Here is a 21,648-nt window from a genome sequence, read left to right as displayed (position 1 = left end):
GACAAATAAACATCTTATTTTAATATATTTAAAACAATTCTGGACTTATCAGTGACTTAAATACGCATTTATTTTTTGCATAAATGTAGTTGGAACAAATTTGTCAGGATTTGAGATTTTTGCATGTTGTGCTTTGAAGAATTTGCAGACACCTTGTTTTTGTCTAATGTATTTAAAGAAAAATTAAATTGAAGAGAGAATTTGATCAGGTTTCTAAAGAGGTAATCATTTGTTTTTCACCAACATACTCACCCTAGTTGCCAGGCACGAGGAGCCATGGCTCGGGCCTTTCGTCAGACTAATGAATGTGTTCCAATCAGTGAGAGTGATGTGGAAGCAGCCTGGTTTTGAACCATTTCACATGTGATTTTAACCATTTGAGGTCAGTCACAGTCATTTGTTGTTTTTCATGCTTGTTTAACACTGCCTCACCCTAACACTAAATTTAGGCCAGCATCTCTGGTTCTGTTGAGTCACGATGTAAAAATAGCAGGTGGTGGGGGGGGGGGGGGGGGTTCCTCAGAGCACATTTCTTGAGTGTAAGCGGGTAAAGGTTTACGGCAGAAACCTCCAGAGGACTGACGAGCAGACAGACAAAGTGTTACTTCCTCTCTCATTCAGAGAGACTTGGATCAGTGTTGGTGCAGGAATCACCCACAGGCAGGTGAGATTCATTTGATTATAAATTATTATTGTATGCTACATCAGGCAGTTTGGATAAAGAGGCAGATTACAATATAAAACCTTTGGTAAACTAGAGGGAGTTACAATAAACTGTTTACCTCTTTAATTACTCATCGATCTAGTTTCCTGAACACAATGCCAATGGATTGGCCGTTTGCTTGGCTGCACAGGTATTTAAGTCAATAAGCCTTTTCACACTCTGGAACTGCACATGCACGACCTGGGGGGGGGGGGTCATAAGTTGAGAGGGATATAAATGTAAACAAGCTCGTCCACTCTGTTGATATTTCCAACCTAAGAGCGTTTGTAATGTTATTCCAGAGATTGTTAATGTTTTAAGTGTTTATATATATTAATATTACTCATATTCGGACTCGAGCAGGTGTCCAGGGTTTTCTGCTGATGCCGATTTCAGCACTTTTAAAAACCGATGGGAGCAGCTTAGCAAGGGCGCTTACCTCGCTTCCACCCCTCGTGAATAAAAACGCAGACTACCTGCGTCTCCAGTGGGCGGATTCGGACTCTACCCGGGAATGATGCCCGTATCCGACCACTTTTATTAAACCGATGGGAGAAGCCGTATCAAAGCGACAGGCCTCCTCTGTTTCCACACTCTTCTCCCAAGCTTTTTTAACTTTTGATTATGTATTTTCTGTATTTACTTTATTGTTGTTGGGTTTTTTTAATACTTGTGTAGTTGTTTTAGCAACTGCAAAGTGTTTTAGAGTTTTTGAAAAGCGCTTGTAAATAAAATGTATTATTGTTATTATTGGTGGGACAAACGAGATTTCCGAGTGTGAAAAGGACAGTATGAGTTCTCACTTTGAAAAGGTAAATTCACGAGGTACACCATTCACTAACCAGGTCCATGATTATTTTTATTAAGCTATTATTTTTATTCAATTTACAAATTTGAAGGAAGTGCACAAGGATGGTAGGGATGGGAATTGATAAGAATTTAGCAATTCCGATTCCGTTATCGATACTGCTTATCGATTTGATTCTTTACCGATTCTGTTATTGATTCTCATAGGGTGAGGGAATTAAATAATACAAATGGATTTGTTTGCTTTAACTCTTTATTATATTATCTTTGTCTCTTTATTTTCCTGCAGGGATATCAGCTCTCTTTTAATCCACCAGGTATAAATTGTTTTTACTGGATAATAATATGTACAAAAGCACTATATAAAATTGATGGATTATTATTATTATTATTGTTATTATTATTATTACAACACATGACACGTTTTGGTTACAAACATTTGAGAACATTTACAGTGCTCCGTTTGAACTTGAACAACTTGATTCTAAAACAAACAACATATTAATCAAAAGTACAGCTGCACTTATTGTTATGTATTTAAACGGTAAAGCTTTAGTTTAGCCTTTGTTTACATTTCAATAAATGGACCTTCAGAGACGCCGTCCCCGTTGTTACATGAGACATCATCAGCCGCGCGTGCGCGAACCAGTGTGAAAGAGTAAACTAAAGACAACGATCAGTATCAGTCCGTATCCCGTGTCTGATTACTTGTTATGACAACATAAACTGGCGACGAGGTGTGTGTTCTTGCAGAAGTTTGTTGTTTTCGGAAGAAAAGTCTGTGCAAGAAGCAACTATAGCGCGAGTGTACAGAACCTGGAAGTGAGTAGCGTAGCAACAGAGACTCTACAAACACAGCACGGAGAACAGCACAGCTGCGGTGGAGGAAGTGGATTCTCCGCAGTGGACAGAAAACAACTATGTGGTGGAAGGAGCTTCACTTGGTGCTAGCATAAACACAATATACAGGACCTGGAGGAGTTTATCGTTGCGTATTTGTGACGTGAGAGGAACCGATAAGACAGGCAAGCAAACAAACGATTCCCAGGAATTGGAATACTGGGAACCGGTTCATTCCATTCTCATTCCTAAAGGATGGACAGGTCGATAAGTGAACTGGAGTAATGCTATCAGCTGCAACAGTTTGAAAAGCCAGGAAAAAACTTAATTTTTAGCTTGTGTGCAGCATTAGCTTTAGCAGCTCACTCAATCTTTCTGCCTTGGAGACCGATACCACGGGTAAAATAATCTAAATCTCTGTCAGATTCGCTTCCTACACCGTCAGCCATGGCGCGTATATCCCTCTTGACCTTTGGCCTAATGCGGAAGAACTAAACCAGAGCAAGAGTGTGAAAAGGCTTATTGATCAATGAAGGATGTGATCAAACCAGTGTGATGTATCAATACCCAACTGGTGTATCTTTTTGTTCTCCATTTACCTTATCAAGTTTCTTTCAGATCCGATCTGGATTTTTCAAAAAGGGAATGGGGGTGCCCATACATTTGGACCTACCGTATTGTTATTATTGGGGATAGAAATTTCTTACAAGCATTTTTGTGAATGATCATGGTGCCATGATCAGGATCACTGATCCAGATAACTGCCAATATCTGACAAAGTTGATATTTGGCGCTTAGTGGAGGTTTGTCATTTACCTTTTATTGGTTATTTTTACTATTTTCTTGTCAATGTGTTCTTACATGGCCATTAACAACACCCTTAACAAGTATTTATCACTTCTGCCACAATTTAAATGATCTAAATAACAAAGCTACATTATTTTAAAATCAAAGGGAAAATTCCTCTTAAAACTGCCTTAAGGACCCTGTTACACTTTGCTAAGATGGAGCCACAGAGGGACTGTTCCAGAAAATATGAAAGCGATTTGCCACAGAGTCAGGGACCAAACAGCAAAGGCGTGAACACCAGCGTAGATTTACAAAATAGGATTGAATTCATTCACAAAAATCTTCAGTAAACAAAATTTACCAGTAAAGTAAGTCCAAACAAACTTATGAACTGAGGTCATGGGTTATGTTCAAACTCTGAGTATGTTCGGGCTCAAATGAGGGAAACTCTGAGTATCCCATTAATAAACGCGAGGTATGTTCTTCTCTGAGTATGTTACCCTGGTCGCTGGCAGGTTTTATCAAAGAAACCCTGGGTTTCTACCTGGCTCCGCCCACCTGAACACCATTTCTGAACACTTTAATATACCTTAACACTTTTCTGTGAAACACATCAACATCACACACCACAGACGTGCTCACATCATCACTAATGTTGTGTTACTTTACTTTACGTTTTTCTTTTTTTTTTTTGTGCAAACTGTAGTTTTCTTTATAACATTGTGGATACAGAGCATTACGTGAAAGACACTGAGAGGTTGATCTGCATTAAAACATCTACTGACGTCTGTAGTAAAGTTCCCTGTATACAAACCTGTGGATAATGTATCTTTGAAGTTATGATGGCGCAGTGAATTGTGATGCTGCACGTGGAAGTGGTGGGTCGCGGGTTCGCGTCCCGCTTCAGTGTTTTATTATGACATGTTTTAGGACGTCGAGATGACTCTGGCGACAATATTATATTAAAAAATCAATATAATTGATTCGATATCAAGCGGCAGTCACTGTCTTCATAGCCAGTGTAATAGGAGGGCTCTCTATGCAGTCATAATTTGCTGCTGTCACGTCTCCTCAGACACATTTTATTCATATTATTCCCCGCTTGTCACGTCACTGAAGCAATAAAGTGATTAAGCGACCAAATAATGTGAATATCACAGGTGATTTAAGCCACTATAGTCACTGAAGACTGAACGCACCTTTAGAACAGGCTCATATTCCTCAAACACTGGCTTATTTCACCCATTAGGGTGAATTAATCACTCTCTTCCATTTGGTTGTCATGGCAGCTTGAGTAAATCTCTGATCAATTGATGATGGCTTTTTATCGCTCGCATGCACCTAAGTAACCCAAGGTTTACATACTCAGGGTTTATTGACCCACTTCATACCAGCTGTAATGGAATCAGATACCCAGAGTTTCCCATCGCTGGGTATGTTGACCCAGAGTTTATGGATAGACTCAGAGTTTGTTAACCCTCCTTTATGGAATACACCTCAGGAAAACTCTTGAAAGTTGATTTGGAAAATGATTGGTCCTCACCAAGCAATTCTTCTTTGAGAATGAGAGGTTGTGGGTTTGTATCTTTGGTAGTTACACTTTGTCTCACTGTCCAAAGTTTGTATGTTCTCCCTTAGAGCTTATTATTTTCTTGGTGTACTCTACACACTGCTCAAACGGAATTTTCTAAAACTTACTGAAGTTGTTAAAGTGTGTCTGTTTGAGTTAGGCTTTAAAAGTCTGTTCATCCAGGATGTACTTGGGTTTCTGATCGGGCTGTTGACGAATGGAAGGATGATTGATGCATCATCTTAGCTCCTGATGAGCATGTCTCTAATATGATACTATATCAGGACTGGAGGTTCTGTAGGAAGCCTGATCTCATTTTCTAATTTTATGACATTCTTGTTTATTGACGTAAGCCTCGTTTAATAACTCAGACACTGCTAAGCTACAAAGACAGACATGGATTAATTCATAGCTGTGAACTTTTTGTAATCTCTCTGTGTACATTCCAAATAAAGTACTATTCAAAAACTTTCACTGTTTTTAGTGAAAAGGGTGCTATCTATAGTTGTTTTCAGTGTATTTCAAGCCTCCCTGCTTGTGAGCATGGAGGTGTTTTCTTGTTGTTGTTAGTCCACATGTCTGAGCTGAGTGTAATTATAGCACAGCTCTGTATGTCTGGTGTCACAGTGCAGTGGTCATTACTCAATAAGACTCAGCACTCACAGCTGATGCAAAACGTTTCACCTCTTTCTCAAGGTCGATATTCATAAATTGTATTTCGTTTTATTTTTTTGCAAAAGCAAGTAGCTCAAAGTACTACTTTAAAAAACAGAGGATGCATTGGGATAAGAAATCATCTGTTATGTTATCACACACTTTTCAGACATAAGACTTTTAGTGAGGAAACACTGTTTATAGCCTCCTGTGTTTCTTTTCCAAACAAAGCAGTGATTCACTTGATGCCATTTTGGCTCTTGTTTGTTGCTGGTATTACTCATGATATCATTTCACTCCATGAGACAATATTGGTTGGATAAGCCCCAAAATAAACATTCAGCAGGGTTTTTGGGGGTAAACACAATAAATCACAGAAAAAAATGAAGTACTAACACTTTTATGCATCTGTCTACAAGACTCCACTTCCCACAATACAATGCTCTAAACTTTTTTGATAATGTCAACAAACAGTGGAGATGAAAATAAACTTTAAAGTGATAATTTCAACCTTTTACATCTTGTTTTTGAGCAAATGATCTATGGTCTATTGATCTATGAGACCTACACTATGTCTTTATCTGATAAAAAATGACCATCCCAAGCAGCTTTGATTTCTACTTTTTTTATCTGTCTACGGACATCAGGCACAAGGTGGGTATACCAGAAAGGACGCCAGTCAATCCAATACATTTACACACTGATTCACATGAAATTGATTGCTGTAGCTTTTCAAGATGTACAGTAGCGCTGAGTCATGCCACGACCAGTACTTGAGTTTGTGTGTCTCATAGGGAAAAGGATGATGTCAAAAAAGGAAGAACGAAGGTCGTTCGGCAATGGCCGTCTGAGAGACCAGTGGGAGCAGAAAGCCAAGAGTGTGACAGACCAGTGCAAACAAGAGGCCGAGTGGAAAGAGAAAAGTTCCCTTAAATTGTGAGTATTTATTGTTTATTTGTCTATTGTATGGAAAAACTGGATTTTAGTAAAATTGTACATTTCATCTCTTTGGTTAAAATACACATTTAGGCATTTCCTGTTTTTAAAGAAACATAGTTTGATATCTTTGCTTTTAACGACTCAAGTAGATATCAATGTGTCATGATTATTCCTTTATTCAAGACCTCAAAGACATTTGGTTTCACAAGCAAAATTAACTATCAGAAAGTAAAAAGGAACAAGACATTTGAAGGCAGTCAAACCCTTTACTGTTCTTTTAATCAAGCTTTTCTTTTTCCTACAGTGATGAGATTTTTCACTTTTAACATTGTTCCATGAAAAGAAGCCAGCGTACCTTAAAGCTTTCCTTTCTTGTTCTGTTCTCAATCTGCTACTAATCATTTTAAAGATACCCTGTTCACAGACCGCTTATGATAGTGATCTCTGACAATTCAGATATGGCTAAGAATCTATAAAGAGCTTGTGACGAGGGATTCATCTCTCCGCTGAGATAAGGATATATAAGGAAAAAAATAATAACTCTGCAAGGTTTTGTATTGATTTGTCTAAATAATTTGACAGTATAGATCCAGTGATGTACAGTAACAAAGTTACTTTACTAAGGCACTGTAGTATCTGTACTTTACTTGAGTATTATTTGGACTAGATTACGATATATTTTTGTCACGTTTTTTCATTGCTTAGGTTTGATTCTCCTTTAAAGGTAGGGTAGGCGATTTTCAGAAGCTAGCATGATTTTGAATGTAGCTTCCCCGACGACTCCGCCTTTACCCCCTCCCCCCTCCCCACTGTGCTCCGTCTCACTCACATGCATGCTCACAGCTACTTTTTCAGTGCACATAAGATCTTAATTTCTGTCAGGACTTAAAGACAATTTCAACCAAAAACTTAAAAAGTGTATTTAGAGAAAATCGCCTACCCTAGCTTTAACTTGACCTTTCCTACTGTCACACCTTGAAAGATCACACTTGTCAGTACAAGAGCTAATCAGTGAGAGGTGAATCACGTATAATAGGAGCATTATTTGAACCCTGAAAAGGACAAAGTTACTCTGTCAGAGCATCCATGGCCATATCTCAGGCATATTTTGGAAACAAAAGTTTCAATTAAAAAAACAATAATTTAAACCTGCTCTGATTCACTATACAGTGTACTGAACAGTGCATTATTAGTTATATTTAATATATATATATTTATAAAATGTTACTACAAGTAACGGGAAATTTGTTTTTTGTGATAAAAATAATTTATTTTTCAACTTTTTAACTTTTCGTTACCTGCTAGGTTGGCTTTTGACATCTTTAGTTGACACTACATGTAGTGCAATCATTTCACAACCCCTCTTGCATGTTTTTACTTGCAAAAAATAAATACATTTATTATGTTGCATATTATTTATCAGGCGGAAGATGTAAAAAAAGAGTGTACAGTTACACCTGAGTGAGGGAGGAAATAAAAGGATAAAGAGGTTAGTGGAGGATAGACACACTGCAGGTGGTCAAAGAGAGAATGCAGGTAAGCCCCACAGACCCCAGGATACAGAAACTGTGCATGCGTCTATAAATGTAAGGTAGTTCTTATTACCTGTGATATTAAACCAACCAAAATACTAACATATGTTAACAAATCTCTGTTAAAGGAGCATAGGGCAGGAGCTAGAAATCAAACTCCATAGTGACACCACGGTGGTTAGTGTAACTGCAGTCATCAGCCAAGCCACTGCGGGAGCGCACATCAACTCTTTAGGACAGGAGCACAGCTGAGTAGATACTCTAACTAGAGGATGGATACTCGACCAAAGTACGACGGGACCCGACGGCACCAGATGGGTCGGATTCGGACAGTTATTATAATTGGTGGTCGTGTTCGGTCACATAGTGTCATTTGCACGCAGCTTTCTTCCTTTCCTGCTGCAGCAGCCACAGCTTTAAGAAAAAAAATTAGGTTTTCACTGTTTGGTCGGACTCTAACAAAAAACTGTGGACTGATCTGCACTCCCACTGTGACACAGTTATTTATTCAATCGTCGTTCACGTGACCGTTTACTGCAAGACCTGTGCACATACCTCTGCATTAATCTGTGGAACCAAACCACGCTTGTCTTCTTTCCGTCTCCAAGCTGTCTTCTTCTCATTCTTTTTTTATTTCCGGTATTGGCCGCCTCTCCAAGCCATCAAGAACGTGCACTAGTGTCATTTGATGTCACCATCAGCGTCACTTGACATCGCGTCTGCTGAACTGCGCGGGAAATATGTGCCTGGAACAGCAGTACAAAATGTATCGCACAATCTGTTCAAGGCAATAGGGAGAAATGGGTGTGAGCTCATTCTCTTTTGTTGTGAGCGCTTCATCCCCCAATAACATTAAAAGACTTAAAATGAACAGTTATTTTTTCACAAATCCTGCCCAATGCTCCTTTAAAAGGCTGAATAAGTTTCCTTGATTTTTTTTCCCCCATATTTTTATTTACAGACTTTTCTCAAAGTGGAACTACCACTGGTCGCTTGTTGCCAATGGAGACAAGGACAAGGGTGAAATGTCTGACTTCAGGAAGATGACTAGTGACGAAGCAGAAAGCAGCAAACCCAAAATCCGATTCAAAATCGTCCCCCCACCTCCTCCTAAACCCAAGGCTGAGCCTCCACCTTCTAAGGCTCCACCTCGGAGGTCAGCCTCATTCAAACTCCACAGGCCAAAGCGTAAAGTGGAGGTGGATGTGTTCGGTTTGTGTTGGAGGGAGTCCTGGAAGAGTCTGAAGCCACCAAAGTATCTGTACCTGAAAGCCAAAGAGTTGAAGTCCAGGTTCCTGGGCTTCACGAGCATAGAGCTAATGAAAAACATTAAGTACAAAGCGAGTTGTGAGTTGGAACCCTGGATGGTGCCTGCTTATAAATGGAATCGCTCTTGGAAACAGGTACAAATGCAGAATTATTATGTCCTGGCTACAGCTAAACTCCTCCATGCATTATCCATTGAAATGTGTATTGACTCAGTGAGACAGAGAGACATGAGGTAGGGCTGCACTTAACAGCTTCAACACATGATTTACCTCTGGTTATTTAAAATTATACAATTTCAGTTGGTGAACAACCAAGAACAACCGATTGTTGTGAGCAACAATTGCTCACCCCGAAATTTTGAAAAGGGACAAGTGCCCACTGCTATGTCTGTATAGTGGGCATAATTAGCTAGCATAATACTGGGTTATTTTGTTAATTTTATATTTAGCATTGTTGCATTTCTGCCCTGGGCTCAGTATACTCTATTGCGTCAGCACTGTTAATATGTGCCGTGATCGTTGTGTGATGCCTGATGGAAGAAGTTCTGGCATTGACTGATAAGAGTCTGCTGTGATGTGCGTTAAAGACTGATGTAAAATAAAAGGTAGTTGGTTATGAACACGTGTTTCCTGGCAGCTCTGCTCTACGGTTATAATTCATATGTCCAGTGGGCCTTTGTCCCAGGACCAAACAACCACCTTTTTGCAGGTTTAGACTTTCTATCATTATTATATCATTGCAGTTCTCAAAGATGAATTGCACACCACATCTCAGCTTGTAGTTAGATAGAAATATAGGTTTGCACTCTTCTCTGTGGCCATCGCAATACAAGTGGAGGAACCATTTCAATTACATTTTGGAGGAAAGGCTTTTGCAAGGAGCTGGCAACACCTAGCACATCACCAACACAGCTTGTACAATATTTCAGACAATCTAGTAAAAAGTAAAATTACAACTCTTTGGACATAAAACACTTGGTTTGAGTGAGGCAGTTGTATAAATGTGTCTTCATTTTTGGACTAATGTGTGTCTGCATGTGTGCAGCTCTGCTATACTGGAACCAGCATAGAATATTTCATATGGCTTTGTTCCACTGTTAGAATAAGACAGGGTCATTGTTTTCAGGTGAAGAGCCCGGCTCAGTCGGAGTGCTCAGAGACAGAACTGTTCCAGTGGGAGATCTTGTTCAAAAGAGATCTGAATTGCAAAGTGGAGTTAGGAAAATATTCCCTTCCAGTCTGGGCTGGTACTTGGAAAATCATGAATTTTCCCTTCAGACAGCAGAAAAAAGACTGGGATTGTACCTGGGATGTCTATCATCAACCTGTCAGCGACAAGTATGAGGAAATACAACAGCTTCAGGAGCAGGTGGGGATTGTTACAAGAACTGCTGGTGCTCTGTGTTTCAGGACATTTGAAGAAAACTAGAGTTTTTGTGTGTTGTCATTTTTTAAACAGGATGAGCCTGAAGACTGGGAGGAAGCTTGGAGACTGTCAGAATGGGAAACGGATGAGGAAATGCTAAATACATGCTCCTCCAGCACTTACTCCACAGCTGTAAGGATTAATGATGTGCAGGTGCCAGGATGGGGCACATCCTGGTTGGTATCTGCAGCCCCTCCTGACGACAACCAGGAATATAAAAACAGTTGGGCTAGTTGCTGGAGCTTCAGACAGCTGAACAGGTAAGATCGTGGTCTGTGCACTACATTGTTGATGCTACACATTGAGTGGGGAATAGAAATGTGTGGCTGTTGTCTTTAACCCTGTGTGTAAGCCCTGTCATGGACTGTTGATTGTTTCAGAGTTTACCCTGAGGACTGTTTGAAGATAGATGGATGTTATTTTTTCATGCAGATCTTGGCTTTAAAGCCACATAGATCAAATATCAAATAAGTATTTTCCATACTTTGTCCTACATAAACAGCAGATGTCTTCATGCATAACCGTTTCGGGATTACTTTACTTGAAGTTTTAAACACAAGGCTGACATTACGCTCTTATTATCTGTCATTAGCATGAATAATTCAATTCAATTCACTTTGACTTTATTTATATAGCACAACTTACAACAAGGTCATCTCAAAGCGCTTAACCAAAAAAATTAAAAATTAAATAAAGTCCATAGTAAGACAGAAAGAACCCAACAAGATCCACATGAACAAGCATTTAGTAACAGTGGGAAGAAAAACACCCTCTTTTTTATAGGAAGTAATCTTCAGCAGAACCAGGTCCAGAGGTGGCAGCCATCCGCTTTGACTGATGACTGCCGACAAAATAGGATGGAAGGATAGTCAATCCGACTGTCCCATACAAGTTGAGCCTCGAATCATTGATCAGTCCATCCGAGTGTTCCAAACTAGTTGAGCCACCAGCCCCAGAATCAAGACATCTGAAACAGAAAACAGAACAGAGGGCGAGGAGAAGGCACAGACTGCCGGAAAAACATGATACACTATGATACACTGGTTCCTAGTGGTTGGGTTAACATTAAACGTCTTGCGGCATCCTCCATGCTTGGAAATGCTACCACTACAGATGAGGTTTTGTCTTGTACTGGTCGCACGTATTGATATATGGAGTGGACATCAGTGTAAATCAGTGACGCGCCGTGAGCCCTAGGGTTGGGTAGGCATGTTTCAAATTGAGACCACCAATAACAATTTCATATGTTTCTGCTGGCAAGTGTTAATTCAATTCAATTCAACTTTCTCTGTATAAAGCAATTTACAACAAAGTCATCTCAATGCGCTTATCAAAATATAAAATTCATAATAAGAAAGAAAAAACCCAACAAGATCCACATGAACAAGTATTTAGCCATCTAACAAAATCAACACCATAAACACCATTAAAGAAACATAAACTATTATTTAATATAGCCTCCATACTCTCCAAAAAAGAAATATCTCATGAAACGGCAGCGCATCCGTTGTTTGTGTTGGAAACACAGAAACACGGAGAAAATGACAACAACAACAACTCGGAACAGCCTCAGTAAGGCTCATCCACAAAGCCAATCCTTCCTTTTGTACCATTCACTGTGAAAAGTATGAAACATTTTCTGACCTTACCTTTGCTGAAGGTCTGGTAGCTCAGGTGTTGGTCTCCCATCTTTTAAAAGCTGTCGTTTTTCCTAAAAAAAAGTTTTTTTTATTGTTTCTATTGTTTTTATTGTTTATTGAAATAGCGCTGTTTAGTAATTTCGGCTATGAAATGCACAAAGTGTGGCGGGAGACTTTCAAACTTATAGGTACTGTAGGCTATTGGAAATGAAAAAATAAATAATTTACAATTATATTATAATTAAAACAAATAACAATAACAATTCACCCTTGAATAGGCACTGCCTACCTTGCCTACCCTGACTGCTGTCACTGGTGTAAATGGTGTGATGCAGTGTGAGCAGTATGATGGGTTATGGAACGAGGGACAAAAGTGGGAGGTTGTTTACAACCTGGCACAACTGTGTCTGACTGGACATCATCCCATTGCAGCCCATTAGAGTTATGTGTAGGTGGTGGATCGTGTTTGAATATAATGTTGGTGTTCTACTATATAATCTTAGTTTTTAGTTCTTTTTTTTAGGTTTAGTGCTTTGTTCCTAGTGTTTAGGTTATTGCTATTATACGGTATGCTTTAGCAAATAAGCAGGTTTTGAGTTTAGCCTTGAAGGTGGAGAGAGTAGCAGCCTCCCGTACTAAGACTGGGAGCTGGTTCCAAAAGCGAGGAACTTGGTAGCTGAACGCTCTGCCTCCTGTTCTACTTCTAGACACAGGAACGTCCAGAAGACCAGCAGACTGAGAGCGGAGTGTTCCGCCCAGACGATAGGGCACTAACAGGTCTTTAAGATACACAGAAGCTTGATCATGTAGAGCTTTGTATGCTAACAGGAGGATTTTAAACTCTATTCTAGATTTTACCAGAAGCCAATGAAGGGAAGCCAATACTGAAGAAATATGCTCTCTCCTGTTAGTACCTGTTAGTATTCTAGCTGCAGCATTCTGGATTAACTGGAGACTTTTTAGTGAGTTACTAGGACATCCTGACAGTAGGGAGTTACAATAATCTAGTCTAGATGTAACAAATACACGGGTTAGTTTTTCAGCATCACTCTGGGCCAAGATATTCATGATTTTAGAGATATTATGGAGGTGGGAGAAGGCTGTCCTTGTGATTTGTTAAATATGAGAGTTAAAAGATAAGTCAGTATCAAAGATAAGTTTTTGACTGTAGTGCTGGATGACAGAGTAATGCCATCCAGAGACACTATTTGCTCTGATAATTTCTCTCTGAGGTGTTTTGGACCAAATAAAATTACTTCAGTTTTATCCTGGTTAAGAAGGAGAAAGTTACGGCTCATCCAGGATGGGATGTCTTTAAGACAGGCCTGGAATTTTAATAGCTGATAAAGTTCATTTGATTTCATTCAGAGATAAAGCTGTGTATCATCCAATGGAAATTTATATTATGTTCCCTGATAATGTTACCAAGTGGAAGCATATATAATGCAAAGAGTATTGCTCCCAAAACTGACCCTTGTGGAACTCCATGATTAACTCTGACGTGCACTGAGTAGAGATTATTAACATGAACAAAGTGGGTTCTGTCTGATAAGGTGCCATGAAGGCTGTCATGAAGTGGTGTTTGCTAAATTATGACACCTTTGGAGCTATGTTGGCATTTTTTGGGTTAGGTGGAAGCAGTGCTTAATTTGTAAATTATCAGGTCCTGGAACACCTGCCGCGAGTTGTTCCGGCAGTAAGAGAAAGACAAAAATACAACATTTTTAAAAGCGCCTTTTGGCATCTAAGTGGACAAATAATATCACGTGAACACAATCATCCAATAACCTAAATGTTTAATAAAAGAATAATTAATCAGTGTTAAACAAGCACGGACAATCGCCCGTTACGGAGCACATTCGTCTCTCACTCTGAATGACAGCTGTCAAAATCTGTAATGTTTCAGCACCAAGGACAGCGCCACTTTTAACGTTTGCACCCATACCATAACTCCAATCCAATGAATCCGCAGCACAGCAGAAAATGAAAATATAAAGTGTGCTTACCTTTTATTTCTGAAAGAGAAGGATAACTTTGTATTCTTGCAACTTTTTCACATATTTCACTGCCGAGGCCTGTCTTGTCTTTCATAAGCCAAGAGTAGCAGCTCATCTTGGCGTTGAACTGAGCCTTTGTCCAAACTGCCCTGGTCTCAATCTCAATCTCAGTGCCTTTCTCCTTTTCTTCTGTCTGTCCCTGAGTCCTCCTTATGTCCACTGGATAGTTCTGCTCCCGTGTCTTTTCTACAGGTGCTGCTACTCGCTACACTAAATGCTGCCATGCTGCTGCTGCTGCTGCTGCTGCTGCTTCGCGATTTCCACAGAAAAAAAACTTGGACTTCTTTACCTAAGGCTTAGCTTCACTTATTGGCTCAAAAAATTTTTTTAAACCCAACTGCCTTTTTTTTAGCCATTTTCTACTGTTTTCCAAGCTGACAAGACACAATTTTTTTTGGAAAATCACACTTCAGACGTAGCGTGGCTGTGGCCTGACTTTGCTCTCTCTTCCTCACTCGCGCTCAGTTTTTACATTCAATTTTGCGTGTACAATGACATCTTCAGTGATTTCAACTCAATCAAAGACACAGCTATCCAAATATAATACTTCAAAATTTAATCAAAACACCTAAAAGCAAATGAGATGCAGGGGAAAATAAAAAAAATAAATAAAATAAACAAGGTGCCTGATCCAATCAAATAAGTGCTGGTTGAAATTTGGGAGGTGCCGGAATTTGCTCCGCCAGAACTCGGCACAAGTTAAGCTCTGGGTGGAAGGATCTAGTGGGGTTAGTTAGGGTTAGGAGTTAGGGTTAGGTAGGTATAGGGTTAGGGTAACAAAACTTTAGGGTTGGGGTAGCAAACGACACACTAATGACAGGTGTCATGTCGTAGTAATGACAGCATAATGTCAGCCTTTATGTATAAGTAAGTAAAGTGTTACCATCATTTCTATTGTAACAAGTGTGGTTGGTGTTCTTGATGGTGCTTGGTACACTTCAATATGCCTGTCTCTGACAAGACTACATACTGAATGTACCATAATTATTTTTGACACATACAGGTTGACATTTTTCAAGATAATAATAACCTGCCCTCCATGGTGACACAGTAATATGATACTTCAATCATGCCTTTGACAGAGCAGCACAATGTTTTAGTGGTGAGGACTATTTTCTCACGCTAAGAACATTCTTCGTGTCATGCTGCATCTTAATTACAGCTGATAGAAAGTTTTACAGAAAATAAAACAGATTTAAAACAATACACTAACCTCCATCCATCCATCAAGGCACTCCTGCAAAATTTTAAAGGTCCGTTTGGGATCTTTTAAACAGAGATCAACAGTCGCATACTTCAATCATACAGTACAAGATTGCAATTTCATTTAAGCAGATGATTTTATCCAAAGCGACGTACAACACGAGCAAGTAGGGTTAAGGGACTTGCTCAATATCCCACAGTGATGGCCCTTGTATTCGAACCGGTGACCCCCGATAACAAGCTTGCCTCCTTAACTCACTCAGTGCCATTGACGAGATAACTCGTCATTTGTGTTTTTTCACGGGGATCACTAGAAATCACCCTGGCGGAGGTCCCTCATCAATATCTAAGCTGTGGGGTGATGTAGTGACCAACTGTGCCCTGAAGATGTCAGCAGTACACTTTTAGATGAGAGATTAGCCACTGATACTACCATTATCTGAGGAGGAGAAGCAGGAACAAGTGAGATTATGGCGCTACAGAGTGATATTGTGAAGTAACCAGCAGCTCACAGCCCCACAAACTAACACAGAACATGTGTGGACCTGAGTGGATTATTGATAATGTTGCGATGATGAGATAAAACCAAGGAAACAACGTTCAGATGTTAGAGTTGTCACTAAAGCAAAAAAAAAAAAAAAAATAGCTTTAAAGTCACTGACAGGGTTTTTTACAAAAAGGCTTTTTTCTCAGCTTTTTGCTCTGAAACTAAAGATTTGTGTAAAACTTGCTCTATTCAACGGCTGATTACAAAAGAAGGAAACGAGCCAGAAACAAATTCTTAATTTTTTGATGAAAGTAGAGGCTTCAATCTTTCAGAATCTGGTGTCATGGTGATTTCAGATAGTCATAGTAGAAAATATTCTGTGGGTCTTTAAAAATCAGTCAAAATGCTCAAAAACGGCTGGCACTGAGGGGGGTAGAAAATCTGAAAATGGCTGGCACTGAATGAGTTAACATTTACTCCACTACCATACAGTACCTTTGAAGATTCCTAGGCCAACAATATTTAATCCGATTCAAATCCACATTTTAATCCCAGTGTATTGGTATTTGGTGGTGCTGCCTCCAGTATGTAGTGCTCAGTACAAAAACTTTCATATGGTGAGAATGTTGCCATCAAGGTCAGAATCAGAATCAGACATACTTTAATGATCACAGGTGGAATTACTTACTATGGAGCTATGTTGTCATTTTTGGGTTAGGTGGAGGGATCTAGTTGGGTTAAGGTTAGGGTTAGGGATTGAGGTAACAAAGGGTTGGGGCATAGGAGTTTGAGATTCTAGCCAGGGGGGGCAAAAAAAAAGAATTAAATATAGAGAACGTCTTGCCAACCACAATGTGTCTAATATATAAAATAATGCAAAAATAATTACTAACATAATTGATAATGTTGACTCCAAAAAATTGCGGAACGATGAATGCATGCGCACTCCCGGCGGCCAGTGGATGCCGATTTTGTCAGGGGGGCAGAGTAGATTGGAACAGCACCGCTCAATCCACCGCTTTGTATCCAGATAAGCACGCACTAAGCGCAGGGTTTGTTCGTTCTCTGTTCCAGTCAACTTGTTTTCTCAGTGCATCACTACAAACAACAGACTTATCAGTCTTTGGAACACCCGCGGTGTCCTCCATGTTGTAGAGCTGCTACAGGAAGCAGGAGAGTCAAATGTCGTTACTCTGTTGGTCCTTTAAAACTTTTTTACTTGGTTTTAGTTTGTGAACCTTTGAATTTTATATCACCGTTTTTATGATTTTCTACTCACTGTGTTTTTGCCACTTACATATTTGTAAATTATGTACATTATATTAACAAATTTATTTTTTCGAATAAATTTGGGAAAACTTAAATCAAAACTTTAAGTTTTCCCTGCAAACTCTGTGCGTGGGTTAGGACAACAAACAACACTTAAGGCTGAAATGCAAAAACGTGACCCATAGACATATGCGACCCGATGTGACCTTATTATGTTCCGCGCTGCGCGTGCAGAAAAGTAGAGGCGTGGCTTCTGGTAGATTGGCAGAGGCAGTAGGAGGAAGTGAGACTGTTTAGGGCGGGACATTGAGACGTTTCTCAGAAACTCCGGATATCAGCTTTAATGACAGCCTTCACGACACCTTATTCATGCTAATGACAGGTGTCAAGTCGTAATAATGACAACATAATGTCAGCTTTATGTATAAAACTTCAAGTAAAGTGTCACCGAAAAACCTGCCTGACGAGAGAGGCCGAAGGAGAGCTGACAACGTTCTCTCTTCATTTCTTGATGTCTTAACATTTTAACTGTTTTCTTCACAGGTGGTGCAGCGCCTCATTGGAGTCTCATCATCGACACTGTGAGATGCTGCAGAGCAGACATAATGTGATACACCACCTTCTCACTGAAGAGCTTGATGAGGATATCATCAATGAAACTGAGTTGATGGATGCCTGGAAGACTCCTAAAGAATATGACCAGCTAGAGGAGGAGGAGGAGTTGGTAGAAATATTAGATGACACTGAAGATGAAGAAGGAGAGGACCAAGAACTAGATGAAGAGGACGAGGGAGTGGATGAGGAAGAAGAAGCAGAAACATTAGATGAAAATAAAGATGAGAAAGAAGTAGAGAAGGAAGTCAGAGCCATTCTTAGGGAGAGAGTTAGCAGAGAATTTAATAAGAAGGTGGGAGAGGAGGATACTGAAGATGAGGAGGACGAGGGAGTAGATGAAGAGGAGGAGGAAGACAGTGAAGAATCTGATTGCCATAGGAGCTCTGCTGACAAAGACAAGGCAAACGCAGATGACCAAAGTATTGAGGAGGAAGTGTTAGATCAAGAGGATGATGAAGAGGAAAACATTGAAGACATAGATGAAACAGAGGAAGAAGAGGATGGTGACAAGGAAGAGGAAGAACATAAAGACAGCAACAAGAGAGAAAGTGCCATTAGTAAGGTGGATGAGGAGGAAGACAGAAAAAACAAGCTAAAGCTCAGTGAGAGACTCAGTAGTGAAGATGAGGAGAAAGAGGAAGATGAGGATGGAGAGGACACTGAGGGAAGTGAAAATGAAGGTGAGCAAAGTGAAGTAAATGCTGAGGAAGAAGACAAAGATCAGAGGGATGAAGAAGAGAAGAATAAAAAAGCAGACACAAAGTGGGAGAATGAAGGTGAGAATGGAGAAGATGAAAACATTAAAAATAAAGACAAAACAGTAAGCAAAATATTACAACAGAGTAACGCCAATAGGGAAACAGCAGAGGAAGATGAAGACTTTAAAGATGTGAATGAAATTGATGATGCAGAAGAAGAACAGGAGGAAGAGGTGGTTGACTTCATGGATGCTGAAGATGGTGTTGATGAGAACTGTGCAATTGAGAAAGAATCAAATGGTGGGAAAGATAAGGCTCGGAAGAAAGATGCAGTAGAGAAGAATGTGATGGACAAAGACCAGGAAGAAGAAGACACTTGTGAAGAAAAGAACACAGAGGAAGAAGAAAATGCTAAGGAACAAGAGGACAGTGAGGAAGAAGAGGAAAGTGAGGAAGAAGAGGTAGACGAGGCTAAAAAAGTGAATAAGATAGAAAATGAGAAATTTCTTGATTGTAGGATGAATAGAGAGGCATTCAACAATAAACAACATCGAAAGGAAAAAGGACAGGAGGAAAAGAAAGAAGAGGATGAGGAGGAAAAATGCAAAGACCAGGAACAAGATGAGGAAGAAATGGAAGAGGAGGACCAAGACCAGGAGGAGGGAGGGAAAGAAGCAGAAGTGAATGACCTAAATGAATCCAAACAAAATTACATTAAAGGGGAAGAGGTTGAAGGAGACAAAAGCCAGGAAGAAGAAGAGGAGAGTGAAGAGGAAGGGGAGGACCAAAACATGGAGGAAAGAGAGAAGGAATCAGAGAAAGGAGTGAATAAACACTTTAAAAATAGTGATAGAAAAGCCATTAATGGAGGAGAAGAAAAAGACCTGGAGGAAGAGGAAACTGAGGAAGGGCAGGCAGGCGTTCAAAATAATCAGGAAGAAGAAGATGAGGATGAGGAAGAAGAAGAAGCAGATGAGGATGAGGAAGAAGAAACAGAGAAAGAGCACAAACCAAATGAAATTACTGACCAGGAGAAAAATGAGGAAGAAGAAGCTGAGGGTGATGAAGACTTGAATAAAAATGAGGATCATGAAATACATGAGAAACAGGAAAACAACCCGCATTGCAATGAGGAAGAAGAAGAGGAGGAAACAGAAGAAATCCAGGATGAGATGGAAGGTCATCAAGACCAGGGAGAAGAGGAAGAAGATACTAATGAAGTGGGTGACGTTGCAAAAGATGACCTACAAGAGAAACAAGAGGACCGCATTAAAAGGAAGAGTGTGAAAAAAAGTATTCGACAAAAGAATAAAGAACATTTGCCAATGACTGAAGATAAAAATGAAGAAGATATTCCTGGGAAATATGCAGAGGAAGGGGAAAGAGGTGGAAAAAGGTTACGCAAACGATCAAAATGCAAACCAAATGTCCCGCTCCATCTTCAGTTCCATAAACTCTACGTATCCTTTGATACCTGGAAGCAGTCATGGATGCTAGCTGTAGCTCACAGGGGAGGAGACCAAGCAGAGGAGGAGGAGTTTGATGAAATGAAAGAGGAGTGGCAGGCTTGGAGGGAATCATGGAGAATATGTCGCTGGAAAAAGATGGAGGACGACACAGTGGTTTGTTTCTCCATTAAAGACCGAAGCCAAAGACAAGACAGACTGATCCACAAAGAGGATGGAGTTCCTGACCGGGAATGGACTCAAAGCTGGAAAATGAATAATTGTAAAGAGATGGACAAAAATGAAGAGGAGAGGGATGAAGATGAGGAGGAGGAGGAGGAGGATGAGGAGGAAAAGGAGACCTAAAATATTCTCACCTGTGGCCAACGCAATACACTTAAGATAGTTGCAAGTTATAAAAGCTGGTTCGACTTCAGAAGCAAATGCTAGCAGGTTTTTTTTCCTTTGTCCTGGAAGCAGTTTAGGGGACTTGCTCAAGCTGAATTCAAACCAGCAACCCTCCAGTTATAAGCCCTCTTCCTTAACCATTAGGCCACCACTGCCTGATACCACCGCTGGTGAAAGTCAACCAGAACACTTAATCAGAGCGTGAGTGACCTTTAAGTGAAAGAAGACAGACGTCGACTTGACTAAAAATGACTGATTAAATCAAGCTTTTATGTTTCAATAAGGGTGTGTAACGTGACCAGCACATCGGTTTTTACTCCCTATGTTGGTGACTTTGTGTGCATGTGTGGAAGCTACACCTGGAGTTCTCAGGGAGAACCTACGCACTTTACTCAGACAAGACCTACAACAGATTGGAAAAAGTGAGATTTACAGAGCATTCACACCGGCAACTGTTAACTGTTGTAGGATTCCGTCGCCTGGAAAGTCTGCTTTGTTGGGCCGGTCTAGAGCGGATCAGGAAAGCTGATTCTACTTTGACTGTTTTGGAAGATCTTGATGTGTTACCAATCAAATTCCCACCTCTGACAGAGAGCTACGGTGGCCGTGAAAGCTCACACCACAACACAACAGGAACGCTCACACCACGAATGCTCACAACACAACATGAAAGCAGTCCAGTGAAAATCCACGAAGAAGAGTGGCGATAACGGAGGTACATGAAAAAATCCACAAAGAAGAGTGACGTCAACATTGGTGTCAGTGCCCGATCCTGATCCTTTCCATCACTCTTCTTCATAGATTGTGTTGTGTATTTTTGTGTTGTGTTGTGGAGTTTGTATTTGTTCGTTTTGTGGTGCGTTGTGGCATTAGTCGTTTTGTGTTGTGTTGTCAGCTCTCAGGGCGTTTTGTGTTGTGGGATTCTTCATTTTGTGTTGTATTGCGAGCTTGTACGGCAACCGCAGAGACTTGACTGACAGCTGCACCGCATGTAAAGTAAAGAAAACCTCATAAAACATTAAAAACAGCTAATATGCAAATGGTAAAAACTGTGAATAGCAGCAGGCGTGTGTGGATGTTAGAGCAAACTCACCGGAATGAGCAGGATTCAGCGTGAAGGGCAGACTAAGCTTTCCCTGCAGGAACAAAGTGAGGAGAACTGAGTGATTGAGTCACTGACTTGCTTTACCTTCACCTTGTTTTTCTTTTTGCTTTTGATTGCTGCAAATCATATCCACACCGTGTGATCTGAGTCATAGTTCATCAATAACGAGCAGCTCCGTAACAGAAACCATAAA

The 21,648-nt window shown here is 40.1% G+C and overlaps 1 protein-coding gene across 2 annotated transcripts; it reads left to right on the top strand.

Annotated features, from left to right (window-relative positions):
• Nucleotides 1-524: 524 nt before the first annotated feature.
• On the top strand, nucleotides 525-21,357 carry LOC114472803 (golgin subfamily A member 6-like protein 22). Of its 2 annotated transcripts, none has more exons than XM_028462051.1 (6): nucleotides 525-664; nucleotides 6,158-6,299; nucleotides 8,796-9,237; nucleotides 10,229-10,471; nucleotides 10,562-10,788; nucleotides 17,728-21,357. In XM_028462051.1, exons 2-6 carry the CDS (start codon nucleotides 6,166-6,168, stop codon nucleotides 20,306-20,308), a joined length of 3,627 nt encoding a protein of 1,208 aa, XP_028317852.1. In that variant the 5' UTR covers nucleotides 525-664; nucleotides 6,158-6,165; the 3' UTR covers nucleotides 20,309-21,357. The 2 variants fall into 2 exon arrangements, with proteins under 2 accessions (XP_028317852.1, XP_028317853.1); XM_028462052.1 differs by having other exon boundaries at nucleotides 530-660.
• Nucleotides 21,358-21,648: the final 291 nt, after the last annotated feature.

The sequence above is a fragment of the Gouania willdenowi genome, chromosome 12 (assembly GCF_900634775.1).
Source record: "Gouania willdenowi chromosome 12, fGouWil2.1, whole genome shotgun sequence".
In the NCBI taxonomy this organism is placed as follows: Eukaryota; Metazoa; Chordata; class Actinopteri; order Blenniiformes; family Gobiesocidae; genus Gouania; species Gouania willdenowi.
The sequence above is the reverse complement of the archived record's forward strand: the minus strand, read 5'-3'. Positions and strand labels throughout refer to the sequence as shown.